Below are 26,447 nucleotides of genomic sequence, written 5' to 3' on the forward strand. Positions count from 1 at the left end.
CTTGGATACTCTCTCTCATTCCTGATGAAGGGCTTATGCTCGAAACGTCGAATTCCCTATTCCTGAGATGCTGCCTGGCCTGCTGTGCTTTAACCAGCAACACATTTTCAGCTTCTACTATCTATGACAATAAAGTTTCTAAATATCACATAAATAATCCAAATAACTCCAAACTGAAATGTACCAACCTGGAACTCTAATCTCACTTGTATCCAAGTAGTTTGGACATTCAGTGGTTAACACTGCTGCCTCACAGTGCCATGGACCTGGGTTCAATCCTCGCCTTGGGCGACTGTCTGTGTGGAGTTCACACATTCTTCCCATGTCTGCATGGATTTGCTCTGCTTTCCTCCCACAATCTGAAGATGTGCAGGTTAGGTGAACTGACCATGCTAAATTGTCCATAATGTTCAGGGATGTGTGGGTTAGGCGTATTGGTCAGGGGTAAATGCAGAGTAATGGGGAATGAGTTTGGGTAGGGTACTCTTCTGAGGGTTGTTGTGGACTAGTTGGGCCAAAGGGTCTGTTTCCACACTGTAGGGATTTGAGTAGTTCTAAAAAACTTCATCCATCAGAAAGCAGTTCCCGACTCAAAAACAATGGCTTTAACTTATAGGTGTAAACCTCAGGAGATGGGCCAGTGCATACATTTTACATCCACTGCCCTCCACAACTTTGTATATGTCTGTAAATGTTCCATCTATCCTTATAACTTTAATCACTTGGGATTGTGGGGCTGGGATGGGAGAATATGGAATACAGGGCTTAACTGTATCAATACTCTGATAATAGCAACGGAGCAAGTACGTGGGGAGCTGCGTCATGACAATGTCATATCATATGGGTTTGGTACTGATAGAAGCAGGCAGAGCTCTGGTCTAATTTAAGAGAGTAAATGTTGAATGAGTGATAACCCATCTTTGTATGCCTCAAGCTTCTAATGATATTCCTACCAGGTAAATCACTTGAAGCTCAAGATTTGAGATATGGAGATCAGTGGGGATGGAATTGAGCAAATAAAAGTTCTGATCCATTTCATTTGTGCCGATGGAATGCAAGTACTGGAGTTTCAGCTTTCCCTGACCTCCATTACTTGACAAAATTTCAAACTCATTTTCTCTTATTCAATGCTTTTGCTGTCTTCCAATCTATTTTTATTGTTTACACAAAAGCTCAGCCACTCACATTTCTCTCTTATTATTCTTTGAATTGATTTTACATTTCTTACTCTGAATGTTTGTTTCTCTTATGGTTTATTTCAACTGAACAATTCCTATGAATATAATTTTTTATTGTTGGTACCATGCTATCATTCTCCCTGAAGATGTTAAACATGAGAGAAGCAGACTATGTAGTAGGTTACCAACCATGAACTGTGACAGTAAACTTGCAGGAGGCTTTGTTCCTCTCTCTGTCATATGCCACATAGCGAATAATATGCTCCCCCTTTCCAAATTCAGAACCTGAGGGTGGTCCTCTCAGAACTATTCTGTGAAAGAATGAAAGGAAAAAGAGGAAAGGTTTATTATCTGTCTGTCACATCTGAGTATTTGACAAATTACTGCTGAAGAATTCTGTAAATATATATGCTTACAGCATCAAATCATAAGATGTGAATCATAGCTGCATGACCTTGCCAAGTTGCTGGAGTGGTACTAGTTATCCCGACTTAGATTTTACAGGTTCCCATTCTTCATCCCAGCTAAACTGTTGGAAAAGGCCTGCTCATGGTTTAGATGCTTTCCCCACCACAATTTAATGCAGGGAGTGACATTAATTGTTTAAAGGAGATCCTGCATCTCTCTAGAGAATGGACAAATCTCCATCCAACTAGCACCAAATCAATAATTACTGCTGGCACTACAGGCTGTCTCACCATGGGAGAAACCCAGGCAAGTCTGCACTTGGGATCTCAAAAAGGGAGACGAGGTGTAGCGCCAGGTTGAAGAGGTTGTGTGAGATTGGACCAATGCCTTCAAATGGGCCCCACACAGCTAAACCTTCCACATCGAGTACAGGAGTTGGGAGGTCATGTACAGGACATTGTTGGAATATTGTGTGCAACTGTCTCCTTCCTATCGGAAGGATGTTGTGAAACTTGAGAGGGTTCAGAAAAGATTTACAAGGATGTTGCCAGGGTCGAAGGATTTGAGCTGTGGGGAGAGGCTGAAATAGACTGGGGCTGTTTTCCCTGGAGCATCAGTGGCTGAGGGGTGACCTTATAGAGGTTTATAAAATCATGAGAGGCATGCATAGGATAAATAGACAAAGTCTTTTCCCTGGGGCGGGGGAGTCCAGAACTAGAGGGCATATGTTTAGGGTGGGAAGGGAAAGATATAAAAGGGACCTAACGGCAACTTTTTCACACAGGGGGTGGTGTGTGTATGGAATGAGCTGCCAGAGGAAGTGGTGGAGGCTGGTACAATTACAACATTTAAAAGGCATCTGGATGGGTATATGAATAGGAAGGGTTTAGACAGATATTGTCCAAGTGCTGGCAAATGGGACTAGATTAGGTTAGGATATCTGGTTGGCATGGACGTGTTGGACCGAGGGGTCTGTTTTCATGTTGTACATCTCTATGACTATTTCCCTAATTCCTTTGGCCTCCCATTAGAATGGGTAAATACCAACAGGGCAGATGAGCTCTTTGTGGTGATTAATTGGCACCATAATGGCCTCAAGATGACAAAGAGCAAGCAGGTAGCTTGATGATGCTTCTGTATGTATGACTTCTGACAGGTCAGGGTACCTGGTACATGGTAGGGAGATCATCCACTGAATTTTACATGCCCTCTGCTTTCAAACTCACCAGTGAAGGAACACAGAATCAAATCTGACATATGATCAAATGCTGCAGCTGTTAGGATGAGATGCGCCACACACTAGATTACCAAATCTGGGAAATTTAATCTGCAGCCAGAATAGAGTTATTCCATCCCAGAGGTAGGGAAGTACAATTGGCATCTGTACTCCAGGTCCCAAGAAAAGTAAATTGCACTGCTCTTTGAAAACTCATTATAAATATATGAACATTTAAATGAAATTTCATTTTAAGTATTTGTGCTGCTGCAATTATAGCAGTATTCAGTATTAAATGAGTTATTTAAACCATCTTTGGTGGCGTGGCAATACTTAATGTGGAAAGTTATAGATCACACACACCAGATTATAATCCACAGGTTTATTTGGAAGTACTAGCTTTTGGAACGCTGCTACTTCATCAGCTACCGGATGAACGAGTTGGACGATAACCTGGTGTTGTGTGATTTTTAACTTTGTCCACCCCAGTCCAACACCCAGTCCACATTGATGTGGAAACGCAAATCGAGTCTGCCTGTAATCATGGTTCCTGACCACAAGATGTCACCATGGGGCAGCCTTGGCCAGAACCAGTAAACATTTTGAATAGATAACAAAAGGAGGTAAATAATACATACACGTAATTTTTCTAAAATGTAAACAATTAAGGTATTATCAAATGCTCTCCCATGCATGCTTCCACCTAATTCTGCTGCAAGATTTTCCTTGTTGTGGCACTATTTTCCCAGTTGTTTACCCTTGTCACCTTGCAGAAAATCCATAGCACTTCCACTGAGAGACATTGCTAATTCATCACTCTGCCCTTCTCCACAGAGATTCTAAATGGATCCAGAAAGTCACTGTTGTATGTCTCTGTCAGTAACTGTCCTCTACATCCTCATCTCCCTCCCTTTCCCCGCCTCCAGTTCACTTTAGTTCATCCTCAGTTTCTCCTAATCCCTCCCATCTCTCTCCTATACTGTCCCGCCTTGATGGACTCGCTTATTTGGTTCCAATTACTTCTGTTTTCCTTGGTGTGGGTATCACATTAGGGTTCGTCTCCCCGAGATCAAATAGTTACAGAAATGGAATGAAAAGCACGCGATCTAATGTTTCACACTAACTTCGTGCTGTGTTTATCAGCTACATCTTTTATACGCGGTGAGTCCCAATATACACGAGTAGTCAGCTGCCCTGGTTCGACCACCTTCTCTCTGGACCCCGGACACTTTATCCTTGGAGGTTCATAATCTATTAAAATCAAGAAATTGTCAATTAGTAATTTTTTTTAATATTCCAATTGGATCCTTAAGTCCCAGCTGTCAGGAAAACAGTGACGTTGCTGGGGTTTGATTTAATGAAAACAGCAGTTGTAGAATTGCAAGCCCCAGTGTGGATCTTGGCTAGGAATAGTGCGGGAATACAGAGGAGAATCAGAAGTAATGTTCGCAGCTGACAAAATTCTGTACACACATTTAGAACAAAGCTTAAATGAATAGTGATCAGGTATGTAAGGCTCAGCTGACTCTTTGCTTCACCAGACCCCGGACGCTTAGTGTCAAGTAATTGCAACGGCTCCATCTTTATATAGCAGAGAACACCAAGTGAGCACACACCATGGGTCAAGTCAGAGAACTCTGGATGTATGTGACTCAGTTAGGTTCCCTGTCTGATATTTCTAAGATACATATGTACTGGGCTGAGAAGATTAAGTCAATTTTGTTTCTTATTGATCAATTTACATAATCTCTAGGCCTTCTGGTGAAATCAACTTGAAGTAATGATGAAAAGGTCTCTGCTAGCTCAACAGGTTCTGTCTGCACTTGGCAGATCCTACTTCAGCCCTGCTGAGGCAATGAGACATTCTTTCCCTTGACCAATTTCAACCTAATTCTCAATTGAGATAGTAACATGCACATTCTAAAAGGGTACAAAAATGAGGGGAACATTTGCACTGGCACATTAATGAATGCTAAAATTGAGGATTTTATTTTTAATTTGATGCTGATGCCAAAAAAAGACAAACAATCAAATCCCTCACATCAACTAGTGCAGGTTTGAAACCTGTTTAAACTAAGAAAACTGTTAGAAATTACTCTCACCCATATTACTGAATGCTTTCATTATTTTTATATTACAATTTTAATAGAAAGATTAACCATTTATTTGAAATAGGGTAACACCTGTCAGAAAATGGCAGCCAAAGAATACCATGCAAATAGTTTAAGCATTTAACTGCTAACATTAGCAACAACGATTATCACTAAAGTAATACCAAAAAAGCTCCAAATGAAAGGAACAAATACTAAAAACATACAAAATGGTTGCAGAGATTTCTATAGTGAAAATAAAACATCAGCACTGAGTGGGCGGCACGGTGGCACAGTGGTTAGCACTGCTGCCTCACAGCGCCTGAGACCCGGGTTCAATTCCCAACTCAGGCGACTGACTGTGTGGAGTTTGCACGTTCTCCCCGTGTCTGCGTGGGTTTCCTCCGGGTGCTCCGGATTCCTCCCACAATCACAAAGATGTGCGGGTAAGGTGAATTGGCCATGCTAAATTGCCCGTAGTGTTAGGTAAGGGGTAAATGTAGGGGTATGGGTGGGTTGCGCTTCGGCGGGTCGGTGTGGACTTGTTGGGCCGAAGGGCCTGTTTCCACACTGTAAGTAATCTAATCTAAAAAATCGCAATGGATATTTGGTATCTTTTGACAACATTTTTATTACAGACTTTGAACTAAAATATTTGTGTAAAGCAGAGCGTTGAGGAATATTGTCTGAAGCATAAAGGTTTGAAGATCCTAACTGAAATTAAAACCCATTTCTTTTCCTTTTTTTCATAAGGTGCAAGCATTTAGTAAGTGCAACACACAATGGATTATAGTCCAATTTACCTACACATATAGGTTCACTCCCACTCCATTGGCCATTCTCCTGGCACACTCTTGTTCTATCTCCTTCCAGTTGGTATCCTTGCTCACATATGTACTCACACTCTGAATCCACACGTGTCCCCTTGGAGCACACAAATGATCCATATGGAAATGCAGGAAGTGAATGACAACGCACCTCTGGGAAGGAAACAGTCTTCAATAATTGGATTATTAACACTCATATTGAACAGTCATAAAACACTCCAGTTAAACTGGACATAAATTTAACTACATACCAGGTTGGAAAATTTGAGGAGTTTCGTATTCTACTCCTTCTGCTTAGTGTCAAATCAGATGAAAACTAGTTAATATAAATGCATAACATTTGTGAGCACCTCCTTGTTTGAATCAGGATTAGATGAAATAATGCCAAAAAATTCAAATCATTTTATCGACATTTCCACGTATCAGTAATGCTATCATATAAGCTAAATAGGACCTTGGGGTAAACGAACTGGTATCAGACCTAAAGTTATTAACTTAGCAATTATATACAATTTGCTCCACAAATGCTGCTCATGGTAATCCATTTTAAAAGAGCTCAGTTGCACTTGTCAGGTTATAATCAGTATAAACATTTAGGCCACTGCAGAAACATGGAACATCATCGCTCCTGTGTCAGGTGGGGCAAACCAGCCAGCACAGGAAGGTAGAGCTTTCAGTTTCAAAAAACTTGGAAATCTCATGGAGTGCAGCCAGTATAATGCATCATCATATTTTCAAGCAAGCAACCAAGAAGCCAGAGGATTCAGGCTCCTGGTAGCATTTAGGAATAATTAAAAAGTGCAAAAAAAATTTTCAAGTACGATGAAACAAAACCTCAAAACAGAGCGAAACACAGCATATTAGTTAAAATAGTTTGAAATACAAGACAGATTAGTTTTGTGAGCACAACACAATTGGAGGTAATAGATAGAGGTCAGATGGAAAGAAATAAGTGTCATTTTGATGCTGGGATTGAATGTTCCCAGTAGCAGTGAGCCCATGGTGAGAATAAGGCAAGATAAATGAGATTCTCTCTGTTAAGGGAAAATATCCAATTTTCCACCCAAGTTTTTTTTTCTCTCTTTTTTATTAACCCCCACACTACCGCCTAACTGCGGCAGTGCTTATTTTTTCTCCCAGCACCCATGGTGTGTGTGTGCAGGTGTGAGACACACAAAGTGTGCAAATCTTTATTCAATTTCCACCACCAGGAAAATAGGAAAACACCCGAGTGGCCTGTGACAAGCAGTGCCCTTCACACCAAAGGGCAATGCTGTGTGATCAAAACAGTGAAGGGGAGGGCAGGGACTAAATCAAAATAGAGTTGGTGGGGGAAATGATGCACTCCACTCCCTGCGGCGCCCACCTCTCCCTGAACAACTCCGGGGTGTTGGTAGACACCACGTGCTCCTTCTCCAAGGACACCCGGGCTCTAATGTAACTGCGGAAGAGGGGCAGGCAGTCGGCCCTCACGACCCCCTCCACTCCACCCAAGTTTTTTTTATTTTGTGGAAACAGGCCCTTCGGCCCAACAAGTCCACACCGACCTGCCGAAGCGCAACCCACCCAGACCCATTCCCCTACATTTACCCCTTCACCTGACACTACGGGCAATTTAGCGTGGTCAATTTACCTAACCTGCACATTTTTGGATTGTGGGAGGAAACTGGAGCACCCGGAGGAACCCATGCAGACATGGGGAGAATGCGCAAACTCCACACAGAGAGTCGCCTGAGGTGGGAATTGAACCTGGGTCTCTGGCGGTGTGAGGCAGCAGTGCGAATCATTGTGCCAACGTGCCACCCTACGTCGCTTCTGTTTATTTTTTTCTTTTTTTGTCTTTTTTTAAAAATTAACCCCACACTACCGCCTAACTACGGTAATGCTTATTTTTTCCCCAGCACCATGGTGTGTGTGTGTAGGTGTGAGACATTGTGTCTCTCACTAAGTGCACGAATCTTTATTCAATTTCCACCACCAGGAAGATAGGAAAACACCCGGGTGCCCAGTGACAAGCAATGCTGTGTGATCCAACAGTGAAGGGGAGGGCAGGGACTAAATCAAAATAGAGTTGGACGGGGAAATGATGCACTCCACTCCCTGCGGCGCCCACCTCTCCCTGAACAACTTCAGGGTATTGGTGGAAACCGCGTGCTCCATCTCCAAGGACACCCGGGCTCTAACGTAACCGCAGAAGAGGGGCAGGCAGTCGGCCCTCACGACCCTCTCCACGGCCCGCTGCTTGGACCTGTTTATGGCCAGTTTGGCCAGAGCCAGGAGCAGACCCACGAGGAGGTCTTCAGACCTGCCCTCCCTCCTCCTCGCTTCTGTTTTTTTTTGGAAACACCCGAGTGGCCAGTGACAAGCAGTGCCCTTCACATCAAAGAGGGAAATGCTGTGTGATCAAAACAGTGAAGGGGAGGGCAGGGACTAAATCAAAATAGAGTTGGAGGGGGAAATGATGCACTCCACTCCCTGCGGCGCCCACCTCTCCCTGAACAACTCAGGGGTGTTGGTGGACACCACGTGCTCCTTCTCCAAGGACACCCAGGCTCTAACGTAATGACGGAAGAGGGGCAGGCAGTCGGCCCTCACGACCCCCTCCACTCCACCCAAGTTTTGAATGGTGAGACTAATAGCTCATTGGTGAGTGGCAGAGAGGCTTATTTGCATGTACTTATGTCTCATTATTAACTATTCTTGCCTTGTTTACTTACAGTTTGTTTTCATCGCACATAGTAGTCAGAAACTAGATGATGACAATTCCTAACATGAAAGTCTGAGCAGATACCTGGCAGCTCCAGTTTGCCACTTGCTCATCAGAACTTCAGATTACACTCCACGGACAGTGACTGCCTGACCACCTTTTCCATAGAGGTTGGCAGCGGGAACACACTACCCTTATTATGTCAACATGGGTCTGACTCCCTAGAAACACAGTGATCTACTTTAATGCTGCACTTTGGAGCGCACATTGCATCTTTCATTGTATACAGGCATTTTGTCACAGTTGTCAGCAGTGATCAGCGATCGGAGTTGACATGCTGCTGTACAATATCATGCTGCATTGTGTCCATTCAGCCAACTAATGATGTCTCAAAATCTTCAATAGAATACTCCTTGGTCAAGCCAGACGTCCTGGCACAGTCATAGTCAATCAAGAACAGCATGTGATCTCAGTCCAGGGACTTGGACGTGGTCAATTGACCTTTCAGGGCAATCAGGGTCATGGGTTCCATATCATCACCATCCATTGAGTGGGCCATAATGGATACTGCTGGTTCAGTGCAATCAGTGAGGAAATTAGCAATACGTTAGTAAGGGAACTGTCTGGAGATTGGTCAGAAGTCTAGTTAACTTATCAGTAAGGATCATCCTTACAAGTTTATCAGGGATTGGGTCATAGTCATCGAGGCATGGGAATTCGTTTGGGCTGACTATTGTCATATTTTGGCTGTGCCAATTGAGTTAAATTTCACAGAGGGTTTCTGTCTGTAAGGCACAGCAAAGTTCGTCACCACATTATTCCCAAATTCATCAGTAACTACCTACTGTGCCTCATGGAATTTCTTTTGTTTGATCATAGCCTGATTCTACTGCTCATTGTATTTAGAGGAATTCAAAATCACCAGATATCCTGAAGTTGACTGGCATCTGAGCTGTCCATGCCATATTTGAACAGTCATTGTGTACCTGATGTAACTGACAGTCCTTGTTAAATCATTTTATGCGTCATTCAACAGTGTCGTAGGCCCAACAATCTTCAACTGTTCCAATGATTTTCCCTCCTTCATAAGTGGGGATATTCAGCATCATTCATGATTCCTCAGATACCAAAACGCTGCACATTTATAAACAGCAAGACCTGGATAACATTCAGGCCTGGATTGCTAAATGGCAAGCAATATTCACACCACACATTCCACAATAACCCTTCCAAGAAGGGAGAATCTAATCATCACCTCCTAACATTCAATATAATGCCATATCTGAACTCCAACTGTCAACTCTTAGGGGTGACCGTTGATCAGTACCTTAACTAAACCAATCATATAGATACTATAATTATAGGATCTGGGAATAATTACAGGCTGGGAACAATGCAGCAAGTACATACAAATAAGTATGAGGAAATTCTTGATTCCCCACAGCTTGACCACCATGCTTAAAGCACAAGCCAAGAATGTAATGACAATTTTTGTATCTGGTTGACTGCAGTTCTAACAACACAATCAGCTCAATACAATCCAGGATGAAGCAGCCCGCTTAACCAACACTTCATCCCCTCCTTAAATACTCATTCCTTCCACTACTGATGCAGAGTAACAGCAGTGTGTTTCATTTACGAGATGCACTGCAGAAACTCCACTAGGGTCCTTCAACAGTACCTTTCAAAACATCAACCTCCACCATCTAGAAAGACAAGCACAACAGATGCATGGTAACACCATCACCTATAAGCTCCCCTCAAAGTCACACACCATCCAGTCTTGGAATTAGATTGTGTTTCTCTTAAAATTATGAAACTGCCTTCATAATAGCATTGTGTATGTATCTACACCAGATGAACAGTTCACCATCACCTTCTTAAGGACTATTAGTGTGGGAAACAAATGCTGGATTTAACATTACAAGAAAGAAAGTGCAAGAAAAAAAATTAGAAAAAGAAACCAAGCATGAAGGAAATAAATAACAGAAACAGCCCTAGAAATCCTGCTAGCTGAACACTAACTTAATCCTACATAATTAGTCATTAACACATTTTCATATTTACAGAAATGCGACAACCTTTCAAATCAAGACAACCAATGGAATTGCTTGATTTGCAACATGCTTTTAACATTCATTGATGTTCTGTGTTATGAGCCTCAATAATAAAATAAAAATTGATCATAGCTTGAAGCTAATAAAATTGATATTGGAGTATATGTACACCTCAAATGTCTGATATCCTCTCCAAAAAGGATGCTCATCTCATCGTGCAAGACCATGATATTGAAGGGCCAACATAGTTAATATAACGATAGTTGAGGAGCTGTAACATCACAGTTGAAGAATTTGGAGTCTTTCGCTGTGCTTTTCAGTTGTCTCCCATCAGCAGTGATAGATGCAAGCCAGTATGAAGCCATTTTGTTTCTTAAATGTTTATAGTGAAACATTTTATTTGGCCTTATAGACAATGACAGATTAGAATTTTCTGTCATTAAGTTACTGCCTTTATCACATGGTATATTACAACTGCTCCTTCCCCACATTCACAGATCAATACAGATTGTACAGATCAATACAATAAAGTGTCACCTGTTTTCAAAGTATACATGTCATGACAAAATTTGTTATTACCAATACAAATAAAAGTAACACAAAAACATTTTCTCCACTGTCATGCAGAGTTTATATTCTCCAATTTTTCCTTAAGCCATTGAATTGCCCCTGGAACATATTCACACTGTCTGACTGTAGTGAATGGCCTCTATTGTTCAGCTGCACTGGAGAGCACACTGAGGAGGTTTCAAATTGCAGTTTTGAGAATCATCCAAAGATTTTGCAATAATGTGCAAATCAAATTATATTTTTGCCTCATTTTGTAAGACAATGAACAAAAGGAAAGTTTATTTCTCAATGTTTCTTCCAAGTAATACAAGTCAAAGATCATGATGTGCAAGAGGCGAACGGTGGGAAGTTTCAACTGCAACAAAAAGATATAGGCAAGACCAAGGGCAAACTGCATTGAAAACTTATACCAGTTAAAAGATGGCCAGATGTAAATTTATTACTCACTGTAACTAAATGTGAAAGAACAGTTTTCATAAACAAAATGAACATATAAAATGTGTGCAAATAAAGTCTGAACATTCCCAGACTTGCAAATGTTTTGGGAAATTTTTCTCTTGTGTGCAGTGACAATATTTGCCCATTATAAAAATAGAACCACAAAATGTTTTCATGGCAATAGAATCAGGCCATTTATCCCCTAGCGCCTGCTCAATTACAGCAAGGAATTATATCCATGAGTTTTTTTACTTGACTAACCCAAAATTATTCGCTGTGTCACACTCCTCACACAGCTCTGTATCTTGCATTGTTTCAATTAATGATCCAGTTACCCCTTGAAACAAATAGTGATCTCTGCCTGCATGGCTCCACATGGAAAAGCATTCTGTGCTCTAACAACTCAATGTAAAATCTGAAATTTTGCTCAGAACTGTATTTTTCCATTTCCACACAGCAATCTAATTGTCACCCAACCAATTTGTTGTACATTTTCAGCATTTTATTTATACTTTGCACTTTTGTTCATACAATCTAAATTGATAGAGGCCTTCCTTATGGCTTTACAGACAGTGGAATAGCAACCAGCAAGCATAAATTAATTAACACCAGATTTTTGCTTCTCTCCATTGTCCACAGTTCTGAAGGAACTTAATGATACTGGGTATGATTCCAAAGCAGCTGGTCACTGTCCACTACCTCATCCAACGTGTACTTTCAACTGCGGGTACTCCCAGGAGAATATCAACAGATCATTCAGCTTAGGTAACACAGCTGGCTCTGATTTTCTCCTCACCAAGCATTCACAGAGGCACATTTTACAGCAAATTTACTCACAAATGATCTTGGTGATAACTCAGCTTTAAGGCAACTACTTTTTTCCATGGACCCACCTTTGCATCTGCTCATACCAGACCAGTACCTGGTCACCGTACATTCGACATGCCTTCGGCCTAGCAACCTGTATCCTCTGTCACAAAGTATTCGACAACGTGTTCCGAGTGTGCTTCTGTAGTTTGCACCCCTTGGAGAATGACATTCTGTGTCACCATTTTCTATGCTCAACGGGTAACACCATCTTGGCTCTGAAAAAAAAGATATGTTTAGGGTCAGTAGAGTTGGATATTGAGATTTCCTTACCCCATTTCTCTGGGAGGTATCAATTCAAATTCGCGAACATTTTCAAGAACATTAGTATCTCGTGATGCCTCACCAAATAGTCATTCAGGGCTGAAGCTGTTCTCACTTGACTTCCACAAAGCATGGAAGGCTGCAAACAGAAAGGGAATGCTGGTTGGGAGCTTTTGTATTTTGACATTATTCCCTTAGAAAAACCAGGGCAGATTATAGCATTGTCCATCTGCTGGCAACAAAGCTGTTTGGCTTAATAACATAGAACAACCAGCTGGCATTCAGGGCAGCCTAACTGGGCAAACAGCATTCTACACATTTCAATTCAAGCCCAGTAAAATATACAAGAATGTTTAAGATGACAATCTGATTATAATGTCTGAAAGAACCAATTCTTTTCCATTTCTCCTCCGGTTCAAGCTCCTTGACATGATCCGTTTTTCTAGTTTAAAGCTTTTCAACTGACCATAACTGACCTGACCAAGATAGAATGCTGATGAGAAGTACAACATTAGATAAAGGAATAACTCGCTGGTTACTGCAGTCAGTGACAAAGTCAAGCACTTACAGCAAGTATGTTTTTCTCAATCAACTTGCTACCCTCTCTCTGGAAGATGCTTGCTAAGATGAGATTCTGAAGTGGTATTGTCCTCCAGTAAGTAATTCATATCACCATTCACTATGTGAGCCAATATAACAGGTGCCAGCAAATCAATTAAATATCAGAGGGTAGAACAACAGCCTCATTGAATGTCAATGCATGTATTCTTTCTCTTAGGGAGCAGAGGGAGTGTTGAATTTGGAACTGTTAAGCTGAAGAAAATTGATTCTTTTTTACCCCCTCTTTGAAGCCCAGGAAGCAATTCCAGTGCACTTATGGGCCATTAAAGCTGAAACCTTCCACCTGAGCAAAAACGTATATTACATAGAATCATATAAAATGAGAGTACGAATAGGCCATTTGGCTCATTGAACCTACTCTGCCTTTCAATAGGGCCATGGCTGATCCTCCATTTCTGCACCACACTCACCCAATACTCTTGATGCCTTCAGTGTCTAGAAATCTATCTACTTATTTCCTAAATATTCTGTAACTTGGGCTCCACAGTCTTATGTGAATAGCACAGGTTCATCACCTTAAGCAAAGAAGTTTATCTTCATCTCAATCTGAAATACCCAATGAGCAGCGAAATCAGGCTTTTGCCCGAAACATCGACTTCGCTGCTCGTTGGATGCTGCCTGAACTGCTGTGCTCTTCCAGCACCACTGATCCAGAATCTAGTTTCCAGCACCTGCAGTCATTGTTTTTACCTCAATCTGAAATAGCCTACCCTGTATCCTGAATCTGTGACCTCTTGTTCCAGACATTTTAGTTTGGTGTAACAAGATCCTTGAATCCAGTCGGTTCACTCCTGGCAGAATTTTCAATCTCATTTCAATAAGAATGCTGGTCTGATGGACTCAATCTCTCCTCATACAACCAGCCTGTCATTATAGGAATTAGTTGAGATTCTTTCTTAGGGAAGGAGACCAAAACTGCAAACTATACTCCAGATGTCACCTCACAGTTGCAGCAAGATATCCTCACTCTTGTACTCACACCATCTTGCAATGAAGGCTAACATGCTGTTTGCCTTTTTAACTGCTTCCTGCACCTGCATGCTTGGATTCAATGACTGACATAAAGACACCTTGGACCTCAACATTTCCCTAATCTATTATTACAGAAGTAATAATTGGCTTTTCTGTTTTTTATACCAAAGTGGATAATCAACACTTATCCATGTTGTACTGAATTTACCATGTCATTTCCTGTTCTTTCAACTCCTCAGATAATGACATTTCCCATGGCCAAATGCAGTAAGACCTGGACAATATCCAGGCTTGGGCTGAGAAGTGGCAAATGATATTCACACAACACAAACACCAGACTATGACCATCTCGATAAGAGAGAATCTAAACATCACCCCTTGACATAAAAGTGGCAGTATCAACATTGAATTCTCCACTATCAACATTCTGATGGTTACCACAGAAATCATATAAAACAGAATCGCTAGTGACTCATAGTGGCTAGAAGGCCAGAAACTAGGAACCCTGCAATTGGTAACTCATCTCCTGACTCACCAAGGCCTGCTAGCATTTGCAAAGCGCAATTCAGAAAGGTGATAGAATACTCCCCACTTGTCTGCATGAGTGCAGCTCCAAAAACACTCAAGAAGCTGGGCACCATCCAGACAAAGCAGCCTGCTTGATTGGTACCAGATCCACAAGCATCCACTCTCTCCACCACCAATGCTCAGTAGCAGCAGTGTGTCCCATCTGCCATATACACTACAGAAATTCAGCAAGGCTCACTGGACAGCAGCTTCCAAACCCATGACCACTTTCATCTAGAAGGACAAGAGCCACAGATACAAAGGAACACTGCCACATTCAAGTACACCTCCAAGCCACTCACCATCCTAACTTGGGAATATATCATCATTCCTTCAGTGTCAACGGGTCAAAATCCTGGAATTTTCTCTTTAATGGCATTGTTGGTCTACCAACAGTACATGGACTGCAAAGGTTCAAGAACCAGCTCATCATCATCTTCTCAAGGGCATCCATGGACCGAAAATAAGTGCTGGCCTAGCTAACACCATCCACGTTCCATGAGGAACCTAAAAAGACTGTTAAATTGCCTTTAAGCCTCTTTTCATCCTCTTCACCATTCACAATCCAACGTAGCTTTGTATTGCTGGCGAACTCTGAATTAGTGCATTTGATTTTTTTCAGCCAAATCATTGTTACATATTGTGAAGAGCTGAGGACTATGCCATATCCCACTAGACAGCATTTTCACTCAAAAAGGACATTTTTATTCCCACTTGTTTTTGCACATGCTAATCAGTTCTCCATCCATGCCACTACATTACCCACAATCCTATGTGCTTTGAATTTGGACACTAAGAACTCTTCTATTGTACCTAGAAATCCCCAAACTCAATTTGAGGATTTTTTGAAATATGAATGTATGTAACTATTATGAAAGCAAAATTTGCTTTTTATATATTTACATCATTGTGTTTCCACAACACTGCTAGTCAGAAGACCATTAAATACTAAGAAATATTGATGACATTTTTACTAAAACAGTTATGCTATCCAGATGTACTCAAAAATACCATCATGAGATACAACTGCTTTATAAATACATTTGGATTTTTGTCTCCATCAGTGACCAAAAGTTCATTCCAAGCATTGATCATTCTCCATATGAACTTACTGATATTAACGCAAAAATGGTATTTTAATAGATGTATTTTGATGAAAGATATTTATAATACTAAAGCCATTGCATGTGTGTAGTGTCTTTTGCAGTTATTCAAGATCAATTTCGTGGTCAGAAGCTCAGGTATTTAAAAGCTAGAGGCCCCCTTTGGAAACCTAATCTAGCAATATAATAATCATGTAAAATAAAGAATACATTAAGCTGAAGAACGTGCACTGATATAAAACATATGCTGTAGTTTGGCACTAATATAAACAGTCCTGATCAAAGTACATTTGCCTAATGTACTTTAGGCAAGTACATTTGTAAAAGCAGTTTTGCAGGACTGGAGTCTCAATGCCATCAGACATGTACACTGACAGGCTTCAGCGAGGCAGCATTATATCCACGATACTCAGCGCTAGTCCTATAAAGTTGCCAATGTTGCATCCCATTTGCAGAGTTCAAAATTAAATAGAAACCTGAAGGAAAGGAGCAGCTGCAATGATCATGCATAAATTCAAACTTCTGGCATTCTCTTTGCAACTGAAGAAAATCCACTGAAATTTTAATACATCAAATATTTCCTCAATACCGCATTAAACTAGTTTAAAAGAATTTAATTAAATATCATTTTTGAAGGCACAAAGTTCTGCTGCATCTTTCTCAAATGTACTTATCTAGTCTCCATTAATAATAATGACTGCATATTGGGAATTTTTTTTGTTTACTGTTTCTAGCAAATATTAAACACATTTTTTTGAAAAGTTGGTAATTATTATTATTTGCATTATTTTAAATAGAATAGAAGAGAGGTTAGAGAATAGGCTAAAGGTGCGCTTTCCCCTATGTCTGTCTGCAATATGTAGCAACTAAGGCATAGTGCTAGTGTTATTACTCTCATAATCCAGTTACCCAAGTTCTAGGGACACAGGTTCAAATCTTATCATGGTAAATGGTAAAATGTAAAATTCAACTCATTAGTAAATTTGGAACTATAACCTAGTTTTATGTTCACCTTTACTGAAACTATTAACTTCCATAAAAACATATCCACTTCTTGAATATCATGTATATTGGATAATCTGAGTAACTTGCACCTACAATTGAAAGTACACGCAATATTTTCCATGAAATGGGGGAATGCTCAGAGAAAGCTATTTTACTTCGTGTACTAGCTGGCTTGTGACCTCAACCTCTACAGTCATAGAGATGTACAGCATGGAAACAGACATGGCAGCCATTACACATATAACACTTGAAATACAATGATCTATTAATGGCTAACCTTCCTTCACATATTCGCAGGATTCACCTAAAATAAATGCAAGAGCATCAATTTAAGATTTCATGAATGGAACTGCCACAATATTGCAATTAATATTAAAAGAACGTCATTTGATTGTGTTGTTGGAAAGTCTGTGATAATATTACAGATCTGTCTCTATAAATAAGAAATTTACCTTTGTAATCCACATAGTAGCTGCTTCCTGTATATTGAACACTGTAATCAACATCATGGCTCTCAGCATAAGAATATCCAGACCCTGAAAAAACAAAGAAGAACAATGTGATGGATATATTGGTTTGTTTCATTTTTCTGTTAATTCTTTTGTGTTTGACTTTCCACCATATTTATTCCAGCAGTATGTTTCCAGTTATATCTACTGATTTGAAAAAAAATGCAAGTTCCCTTTCTGGTCTTACTGGCTCCAGAGTAGGAAAAGGGAATGAATGCTTAGAATTGACTCAATTCATGGAATATTCTGTAAAATGACAAATAGATCTGCAGTGCACCAATTAATGAGCAACCAGCCAACCTGCCATAATTGTATTTCTGAAGCCAGTGTGTGTGGGCTGGTCACTGAGAACAGGTATAGATGGAATGGCTAGCATCCATGCGTGTGTAACACTGTGTCACACTGAGGTGAACTGAACTGAAGCAGCATTAAGTTTCTCAATGTATTACACAACTCAACTGAGCTAGTTAGATTCAAACGGAACATCTACATATGCCTGAAATATGCAGATGGCTTCCATGTTGCAAAGCATCCCAATTATCCAAAAAAGGACCTTTAAAAAAGCAAAACCATATTTACCTAGCAATTTTTAATGCTTTACACCCACTGAAGCACTTTTGAAGGACAGTCACTGTCGTAATTTACAAAACGCGACAGTCAATGCTCGCACAATAAACTTCCAAAATGCCTCAGTTAAATAATGGTACCTCTGCCAGTGCAACACTCTCTCAGTACTGTACTGGAGTGTTAGACTTAATATTTATGTGCAATACCTAGAGTGGAACTTATTCATGGAACCACAACAGAAACCAATATAATTACAAGGGCGGCACAGTGGCGAGCACTGTTGCCTCACAGTGCCAGGCACCCGAGTTCGGTTCCACCCTCAGGTGACAGTCTGCGTGGAGTTTGCACATTCTCCCTGTGTCTGTGTGGGATTCCTCCTGAAGTCCAAAAATATGCAAGCTAGGTGAATTGGCCATGCTGAGTTGCCCATAGTGTTAGGTGAATTAGTCAGGGGTAGATATAGGGCAATGGGTCTGGGTGTGTTACTCTTTGGAGGGTCAGTGTTGATTTGTTGGGTCAAATGGCCTGTTTCTATACTGTAGGGCATCTAATTTATATTTTGAGGGGAGAATTTCACAACATACGTACATATAGTTTTTAAAGTCCAAATTTTTCATCCTTCAGTATTTTTGATTGCAGCCTGAAATGAGGAAAAGAACTGGCTGAGAACCCAAGTATTATTGAAGGATCAATGCACTTATTAAAATCAAAAAGTCTGGCACACAGTTTGAGTACGATTTACTCAGCTGCTTGTTCAAGCAGTAGTGGAAGCCTCATTACAGATTAGCTAGAGATTGGTGACAAGTAGCACTGCGGACTAGTGACCATATATCAGTGGAAAAGCCCCCCTGCCTGTCAACAACTGTGTGATTGACTCCTAGCTAGCTGAACAATTTGTGGGTGTAAATGTTTAGGCAGAAGACCGGAAGGAGTTCTGTTTCTGCTCTGCAATAAGAAATATCTCAAGCCTTAAGATAGCTCGTGAGTTTTGATTAAAGTTGGAGACCTTTATAACTGTGAGCCAGTCACTCTATACCTCTTGTACACAAGCAAGAGTACCTGAAGATGATGATTGAGAAGCAGTGTTCTGATTAGGAAAGGTTTATCTCTGGACCTTCTAGATAGAGACCTCAGAATTGTTTTCCCAGTTTTCTTTACTAGACCGATTGCTGGGATGGCAGGAACCAACATAGATAGGTTATAACTATATTCACTGTACAAGTTTGAGAGAAGATTTGTAGCGCGGGTGCTCGCTGTTGTGATTCTGTTCGCCGAGCTGGGAGTTTTTGTTGCAAACGTTTCGTCCCCAAGCACTGAGGATGTCACCTAGACAGGGGACGAAACGTTTGCAACAAAAACTCCCAGCTCGGCGAACAGAACTATATTCACTGTAGTTTAGAAGAATTATTGAAGTCTCACAGAAACCTATAAAATTCTAAAAGGACTAGATACAGTAAATACAGAAAGGATGTTTCTGATGACAGGGTGTCCAGAACCAGCGTTTACAGTCTAATGATATGAGGTAGGCCATTTAGAACAGAGATGAGGAAACATTTCTTCACCTACAGAGTGATGAGCCTGTGGGATTCTCTGGTTGTAACCAAAACATTGAATGTTTTCAAGAAGGAGTAGATACAGTTCTTAGGGCTAAACAGATCAAAGAGTATGGAGAGAAAGTTGGAACAGGCCACTGAGTTAGACGATCAGCCATAATGGATATTGCATGGTGGAGTAGGGCCAAATTGTCTGTTCTGTTCCGATCTTATGTTTCCCTCCTCTGACAACAGATATGCTTTTGTACTTGTCTGTATATCTACAAACATTCTAAGTAGAATAGAGCTTTAGTTAGTAGAATTAAATATCAATGTTTTAGTTGTTTATCTGTAGTCAGAATCTATTTTATTGCAATAAATATCTATTCTTGTTTTGCATAGATACCTAGCTTGTGCTTTATGTCAACCTGGGTCTAAAAGACAGCTAAATTGGGGAATTCTACATACTATTAAAAATCTTTAACGTTTGTGCCAATTCCAGGAAAAGATAGGCTTAATTTTCAGTGACCTATTCCAATGAGGCTTAACAAGTTATTTGGAAAACAAATCCAACTGGGAATGTCCACAAGATTGTCAAGAAAGCTCAGCAGTTAAATAACCAGGTTGAATGTTATTTTACCCCTTCCACAGCCACAGGGAGAAACCAAGCACTGGCATCACTAGCAGTGACTTTGATCCCTAGCATCATGGCAGTAGCAACCTTTTATTTACTTGACAACATTACTACCAATTCTTACATTAGTCAGCAACAAAGTTAATGTCGAGAGGTTACTGAAGCAAAACATTTTTGAAAAAAGTATAGTTCTTTTGTGCACTGTAACGTTCTTGGCAAACATACTAGGGGCAAATTCTAATCCTTTTGCCCTTAATGGGACAACAGTTCTTGGCAGATGTAGGTCTTTTCTATCAACTGTACCATAAGTATGAACAATGTAACATGCTTGGAATAGAGTGCATTGTAGAAAATGTGGATCTATGCATCTGTCATCAAAATAAGTGCTTTTCATTGCATAACGAAAAAAATTTATGCTTCTGCATCCAAGTTTCCATATCATACACGAGGGTCCACCTAGCCTAGAGATTGGCAAGGCAACAAATCCAAAAGGGACACAATAGCACATGAAGTCATGTCTCCTACTATTAAATCAAATGAAGAGGGTAAATACAGAAAGGGTTTTTGAGGACCAGATTTCAAATTCAATTCATTTCATTAACTTATAGTAAACTTTAAATTTCCATTAAGGTTGAACCTACGCTAAAATATCTGACACCAATCACTGAAGGGCAAGGTTCTACTTTGTTAAAACTGAAAACAAATTATTTTGAAAATGTTTATTACAATACACCCAAAAAAATCTTCCACCTCCACATTCCCTCACTATGTTTCAATGGATTTTTCAAAGACATCAGTAATCCTGTGGCTGAGGTTGAAAGTGGATTGGAAGGTTAAGTGGCAGATCTCGGGATTGTAGATTACTGGGTGGCAGCAGGCCAGCCCAAAAGGCCATTAGCCCAATCAGAGAGCTGATAGATCAGCAGTCCCACTCCTTGTGGTAGGCAGTGCTAGGACTGTCCCTCTTCCTCTAGGTGCATCGATGGGCACGCATCCTCAAAGTAAGATGGAACCTTGGAGTGCGAAGTCTACATAGGCAGGCTCCTGCAAAGTGGAGAGGTTTCACCGAGGACAAATAATGGCACATAGCATCCTTACATAGTGGAGAGTGCCCACAATTGGTGAAATGTCAGAGGGGGTAAATGGTTCTTAGTTAGCTGCCCAAACCATTCATGCCTTCAAGTCCATGCCCAAAGGACCTGCAATCCTTCTATGGATCATAAACCTCATTAATACTGGGTCTCCAGTATTGACATCATTGATCAGTGGTGATATGACAGGCAGCATGATCACCAAACTTCAGTTGTTCAATTTTATAATGCAAAAGTTTTCTCCTCTAAGTCAATAGCCCTGTAGTCCTTGAAGGTCTAATTTTAATTCCTGATTTCAGCTGGGATCATGGTACGTTTACTCCAATTAAGTTCAGCATCTTGGATTTGGTGATTAGCTGATTCACAAGACAGGCCCCTGCTGGAAAAGTGTATGTATAAACATTAGGAAAACACAGAATTAAATTTGATTATGATGCTTCCTGCAGGTCAATAGCCAAACCAAGTTAATTTTTACATTAAATATTGCCATTGGGGTAAGGCAAGAGAGGGGAAATCATTGCCTCTGCAGCATTCCACAGCAGGGAGTCATAACCGCAGGAAGTATAAAGGGGAAGTTTGGGGTGGAGGAGAATTAAATGAGAAAAACTGTCTAAGAACTGGAAAAAGCTTTGAGCTCAACAAGCATGTTCTCAATTAGTACCTCTCACATCTTGCAATTTCAACATTATCTGCAAAGGTATCTAAAAGTTATTTACATCACTTAGGGCAACTGCTGCAATAATCTTAACTGGGAACTCATTCCACAACTTTACCATCCTTTCCACGAAAAATGTCACCAATTCCCCTTCCCTCTGCCAACCTCTTAATTTAAAGCCAATACCTGAATATTTGAGCCCCTTCTCACAATAATTAAACTGACTCTTATAATTTTACAGGTATACTTCATAACGTAGAAAATTTCAAGCAAATTGGTTGTAAATTCTCAGCGGAAGAATCTGCAAACAGTCATGAAACCAACATGTTGGTGAATGATACTTTCTGGATTTTCGGCTAGGTGAGTGACAGACTTTGTGAATATGAAAAAATTATTCTACAAAAGTTTCAAATCATCCAACTTAATCACTTAGTAAAGATAGATACATTTTCAAATAGGAACACTGGCGGGAATTTTAATTCTGATTAAATTTCGAGCTTTGATAACTCCCTCCTGTCCACCAGTAGAAGAACTTTAGCAGTTGCTGGAACTCTCTTCTTAATGGCATAGTGGATACACCCAGACCAAGTGGATTGGTTCAAAAAGGCAGCTCACTCCCACATCCCATATTAGCAAATACAAAAATTAATGTCATTAATAGATATAGAGAATCACTGAGGCCCCAGCACAGACGTTTACAGATCCATCAGTAGTCACATATGGACAGGGACTCTGCCCCATATTCCTAATTTGCCTTCGGTTGGAAAACGGAAATATAAACAGGAAAAACTGAAGATACACCCCGATATGCATGATATCAGGAAAGTTTAATGCTTCTGAGGTGTCCTTTGATTTGCAGTGACCATCGGTCAGATAAATGACCCAAATTTCTAACGTTATGTTCCTAGCTTTTCTCACCCTCTTTAAGTACAGGGCAGCAGTTACTGATTTTTATTGCTTCATTGGGTCCATTTCAACCACTGCAGGTGATGGAATGTTTCAGATGTGCTAGGTCATGCCCTCTCAGAGTGAAATACATCATTATATTCAAAAATGAAAGAGGGATGTCAGAACTCTTGTTTAATGAGCCTGTTTTTAACAGTTATTTGCTGAGTATTTTTACAGTCACACAGCCAGCTATCCTTCTCTCTCAGGCAAAATCGTCGGAAAACTTTGCCTCAAGTAATTTTCCAGCTGTAATGAGTGAGACAACATTTTGGAAAGAGCATATTCACAGAAAACTATAAAAATTAATTTTTCAGCATTGACTTGATTGATATACCCACATAAAACTTTTAATCCTGGTTTTTAGAATTAGCGAAACAAAGCTGCTTCAGCAGAATAAAAGTCAAGTATTCGGTTCAGAAATAGAAATCAAATTTCCATTTGAGTCTGCTTCATTACCCTCCATAACTCTCCTGGTTCATGATATTCTGCTCCCCGGTTATCCTTGGCTCTGCACTGTTACCTTGTTTCACTGCTCTCCTTATTTCAATGTTAACTTTCCTTCAGGCTATGAAGCATTAACTTATAACAAGCAGAATAAAATAAAATATATGAGGGCCCACTAAAGAGGAAACAGTAAATAGTTTCCATGGCAAGTAGGTGTGTATCTGGAGAGGGTAATAGCGTGGTACAGAAAGAGGTAGGGATACCCTCATGGTACCGTCCATAGCCTGTGTACGTTTATTGATAGTAATGCCATCAGATGTCTAGGTGTTAAACTCAAATTCACACCCCACATCTCTCAGTTCTCTCCTCTCATTTCAGGCTTGTTTTTTTTCCAAATATCTTGCTTTCACCATGCATTGGCTCACCTGTTTTTAATATCTCCTTACATAGCTTAGTATTAAATTTTGTTTCCTTATACTCCCTGTAGAGCAGCAAGCATTTTTAACTGCAATAAAAGGATGCCAACTAACCATAATTTGTTGCTGCCTTTGTGGTGGGACTCCACTGCTGCCTTCAACCTCTCGCTCACATCAATGCTGGCAAAATGCCGAAATTCAAAGCTTTATTTTGTAATTCTCAAGAGAAACAAAACCATAGTTTCCAGGCCTATCCAAAGAGGAGATTACTTACCATGAGCTGTATTCTGCCCAACTAAATACACACAGATTAAATGAGACTGCAAAACCATTGTGTTCTTTTTCATATTGCCCATAACTGCCTTATTTTCTCAGTATGAATCCCTGCTTGCAGACAATTTCCATTCTCACTGGCCTCCTGTTCCACAATACATTGGATAGCACATATTCACTTTAAAAAAACTTATCATTCCATGATATCTTAAAAACTTGTGGTAATGATATTCTCTATTCACATCCTCATTAGATTTTGCCCACACCGTTCTAATTCTATTTTTGAATTACATGACTATCAGGTGTCATGATTCTCTCAAACCTCTTCCAGAACTCAGCTTCTGACCTCACACAGTATGAGACCAAAATGGACTAAAGAGCTGAGGTGAGAGTAACTAGCATTGGCATCAAGATTGCATTTGACCAAGTATAGCATCAAGAAATGCCACCCCTCATGTCAATGGAAATGGAGGGAAAAGTCTGAACTGATTGGTATTATACCTAGCACAAAGGTCAGTGATCTCAGCTCCAGGATACCTCAGTCCCTCAGGTTAGGCCCAGTCATCTCTTTAATTGCTTCATCAAAGCCAGAAGTGGGGATGTTTGCTGATGATACATCGTGTTCAGCATCATTTGCAACTCCTCAAAGTGAAGCAGTCCAGACCCAAATTGACTGATCCAGGATCAGAAATTGGCTAGCTGAAAGAAGAAAGGGGGGAGGTGGTTGATGGGAAATATTCATCCTGGGGTTCAGTTACTAGTAGTGTCCCACAAGGGATCTGTTTTGCCATTTTTATAACCGACCTGGATGAGGGCGTAGAAGGATGAGTTAGTAAATGATGATACAAAGGTTGGTGGAGTTGCGGATAGTGCTGAAGGATGTTCCAGATTGCAGAGGGACTTAGATAAGCTGCAAAGCTGGGCTGAGAGGTAGTAAATGAAGTTTCATGCTGAAAAGTGTGAAATGACTCACTTTGGAAGGAGCAACAGGAATAAAGAGTACTCGGCTAGTGGTAAGATTCTTGGTAGGGTAGATGAGCAGAGAGATCTTGGTGTCCATGTACATAAATCCCTGACAGTTACCACCCAGGTTGATAGTGTGGTTAAGAAGGCATAAGGTTTGTTAGCTTTTGGTAGAGGGATTGAGTTTCAGAGCCACGAGATCATATGCAGTTGTGCAAAACTCGGGTATGGCCGCACTTAGGGTATTGTGTACAGTTCTGTCCACCGCATTATAGGAAGGATGTAGAAGCTTTGGAAAGAGTTCAGAGGAGATTTACTAGGATGTTGCCTGGTATGGGGGGGAAGATCACATAAGGAAAGGCTGATGGACTTGAGGCTGTTTTTGTTAAAGGGAAGAAGGTTGAGACACATAAGATAATCAGAGGGTTAGCTAGGGTGGACAGCGAGAGTTCTTTTTCCTCGGATGGTGATGGGTAGCACAAGGAGACATAGCTTTAAATTGAGGGGTGATAGATAGAGGACAGATGTCAGAGGTAGTTTCTTTACAAGACAGTAGTAGGGGCACCGAACGCACTACTTGCAACAGTAGTAGACAAACTAACTTTAAGGGCATTTTAAATGGTCATTGGATAAACATATGGATGAAAATGGAATAGTGTAGGATAGATGTGCTTCAGATTGGTTCTACTGGTCAGTGCAACATCAAGGGCTGAAGTGCCTGTACTGCACTGTAATGTTCAATGTTCTATGTTCTAAATGCAGCAAGACTTGGTCAGTATTCAGCCTTGCATTGACAAGTGACAACAATATTCAAAATTCTGGGTAATCCAAGTTGGAGAATGGGAAAAATTTCTGGCTGTAACAGCTGCTCCTTTTTTGAGGTATTTTAGGCATTGGAGGTGATTTCCTCAAATTTGAGGAGCAGCAATTATTGCTTTATATGCTGTTGCGTTGTTTTGGAACTTTGGAAAAAAAAAGTCAAAACAACAGCAGTTTTAAAAGGGAGAAGAATAGACAAAGGAAGTACATGGTGAGATCAGTGTGAGGAGACAGAGAGACAGAGAGAGAGAGAACAGTGGGTTCTTTCTTGATTATATGTTTTTGAAGATATGTCTCTTGATTAAACTTGAAATATAAGCCATAACTATTCATTTAACCTGGAGCAGTGTTTGTAGAGAAATAAGACGGTGTTATTTTCTAGATCTGTAGATTGTGAAGGAGCAAAAATGGCTTTTAATAGAGTGATATGTACTTCTTGTCAGATGTGGGAGTTTCAAGAGAATTTAAGGGTTACTGCAGATTATATTTGCCATAAATGCTGTTGGCTGCGAATCTTTATCAGATCGAACTGAACGGTTGGAGAGACAGTTAGAAGCAATGAGGAATTTGCAACCGCAACAGTATTTGATGGATGGAACTTATAGGAAGGAGGGAAAGCCTCAGGTACAGTCACATAGATGTGTTTACTCCAGGAATGGTAAGAGAGGTAGCAGCTAGTGTAGGGTTCTCTTGTGGATGTACCCAT

At 40.4% G+C, this 26,447-nt stretch overlaps 1 protein-coding gene across 1 annotated transcript in view; it reads right to left on the reverse strand.

The window, feature by feature from the left end:
- The window catches only part of srpx2 (sushi-repeat containing protein X-linked 2), an 82,583-nt gene that overhangs the window by 20,198 nt on the left and 35,938 nt on the right, over positions 1 to 26,447 (reverse strand). The window contains exons 3-7 of the mRNA XM_060832257.1: positions 17,343 to 17,426; positions 12,385 to 12,576; positions 5,696 to 5,872; positions 3,927 to 4,053; positions 1,368 to 1,489 (exon numbers count right to left, since the gene is read on the reverse strand). Coding sequence (XP_060688240.1) covers positions 1,368 to 1,489; positions 3,927 to 4,053; positions 5,696 to 5,872; positions 12,385 to 12,576; positions 17,343 to 17,426 — 702 coding nt within the window. The remainder of the gene's footprint in view (positions 1 to 1,367; positions 1,490 to 3,926; positions 4,054 to 5,695; positions 5,873 to 12,384; positions 12,577 to 17,342; positions 17,427 to 26,447) is intronic.

This window comes from Hemiscyllium ocellatum, chromosome 11, assembly GCF_020745735.1.
Source record: "Hemiscyllium ocellatum isolate sHemOce1 chromosome 11, sHemOce1.pat.X.cur, whole genome shotgun sequence".
Taxonomy (NCBI): domain Eukaryota; kingdom Metazoa; phylum Chordata; class Chondrichthyes; order Orectolobiformes; family Hemiscylliidae; genus Hemiscyllium; species Hemiscyllium ocellatum.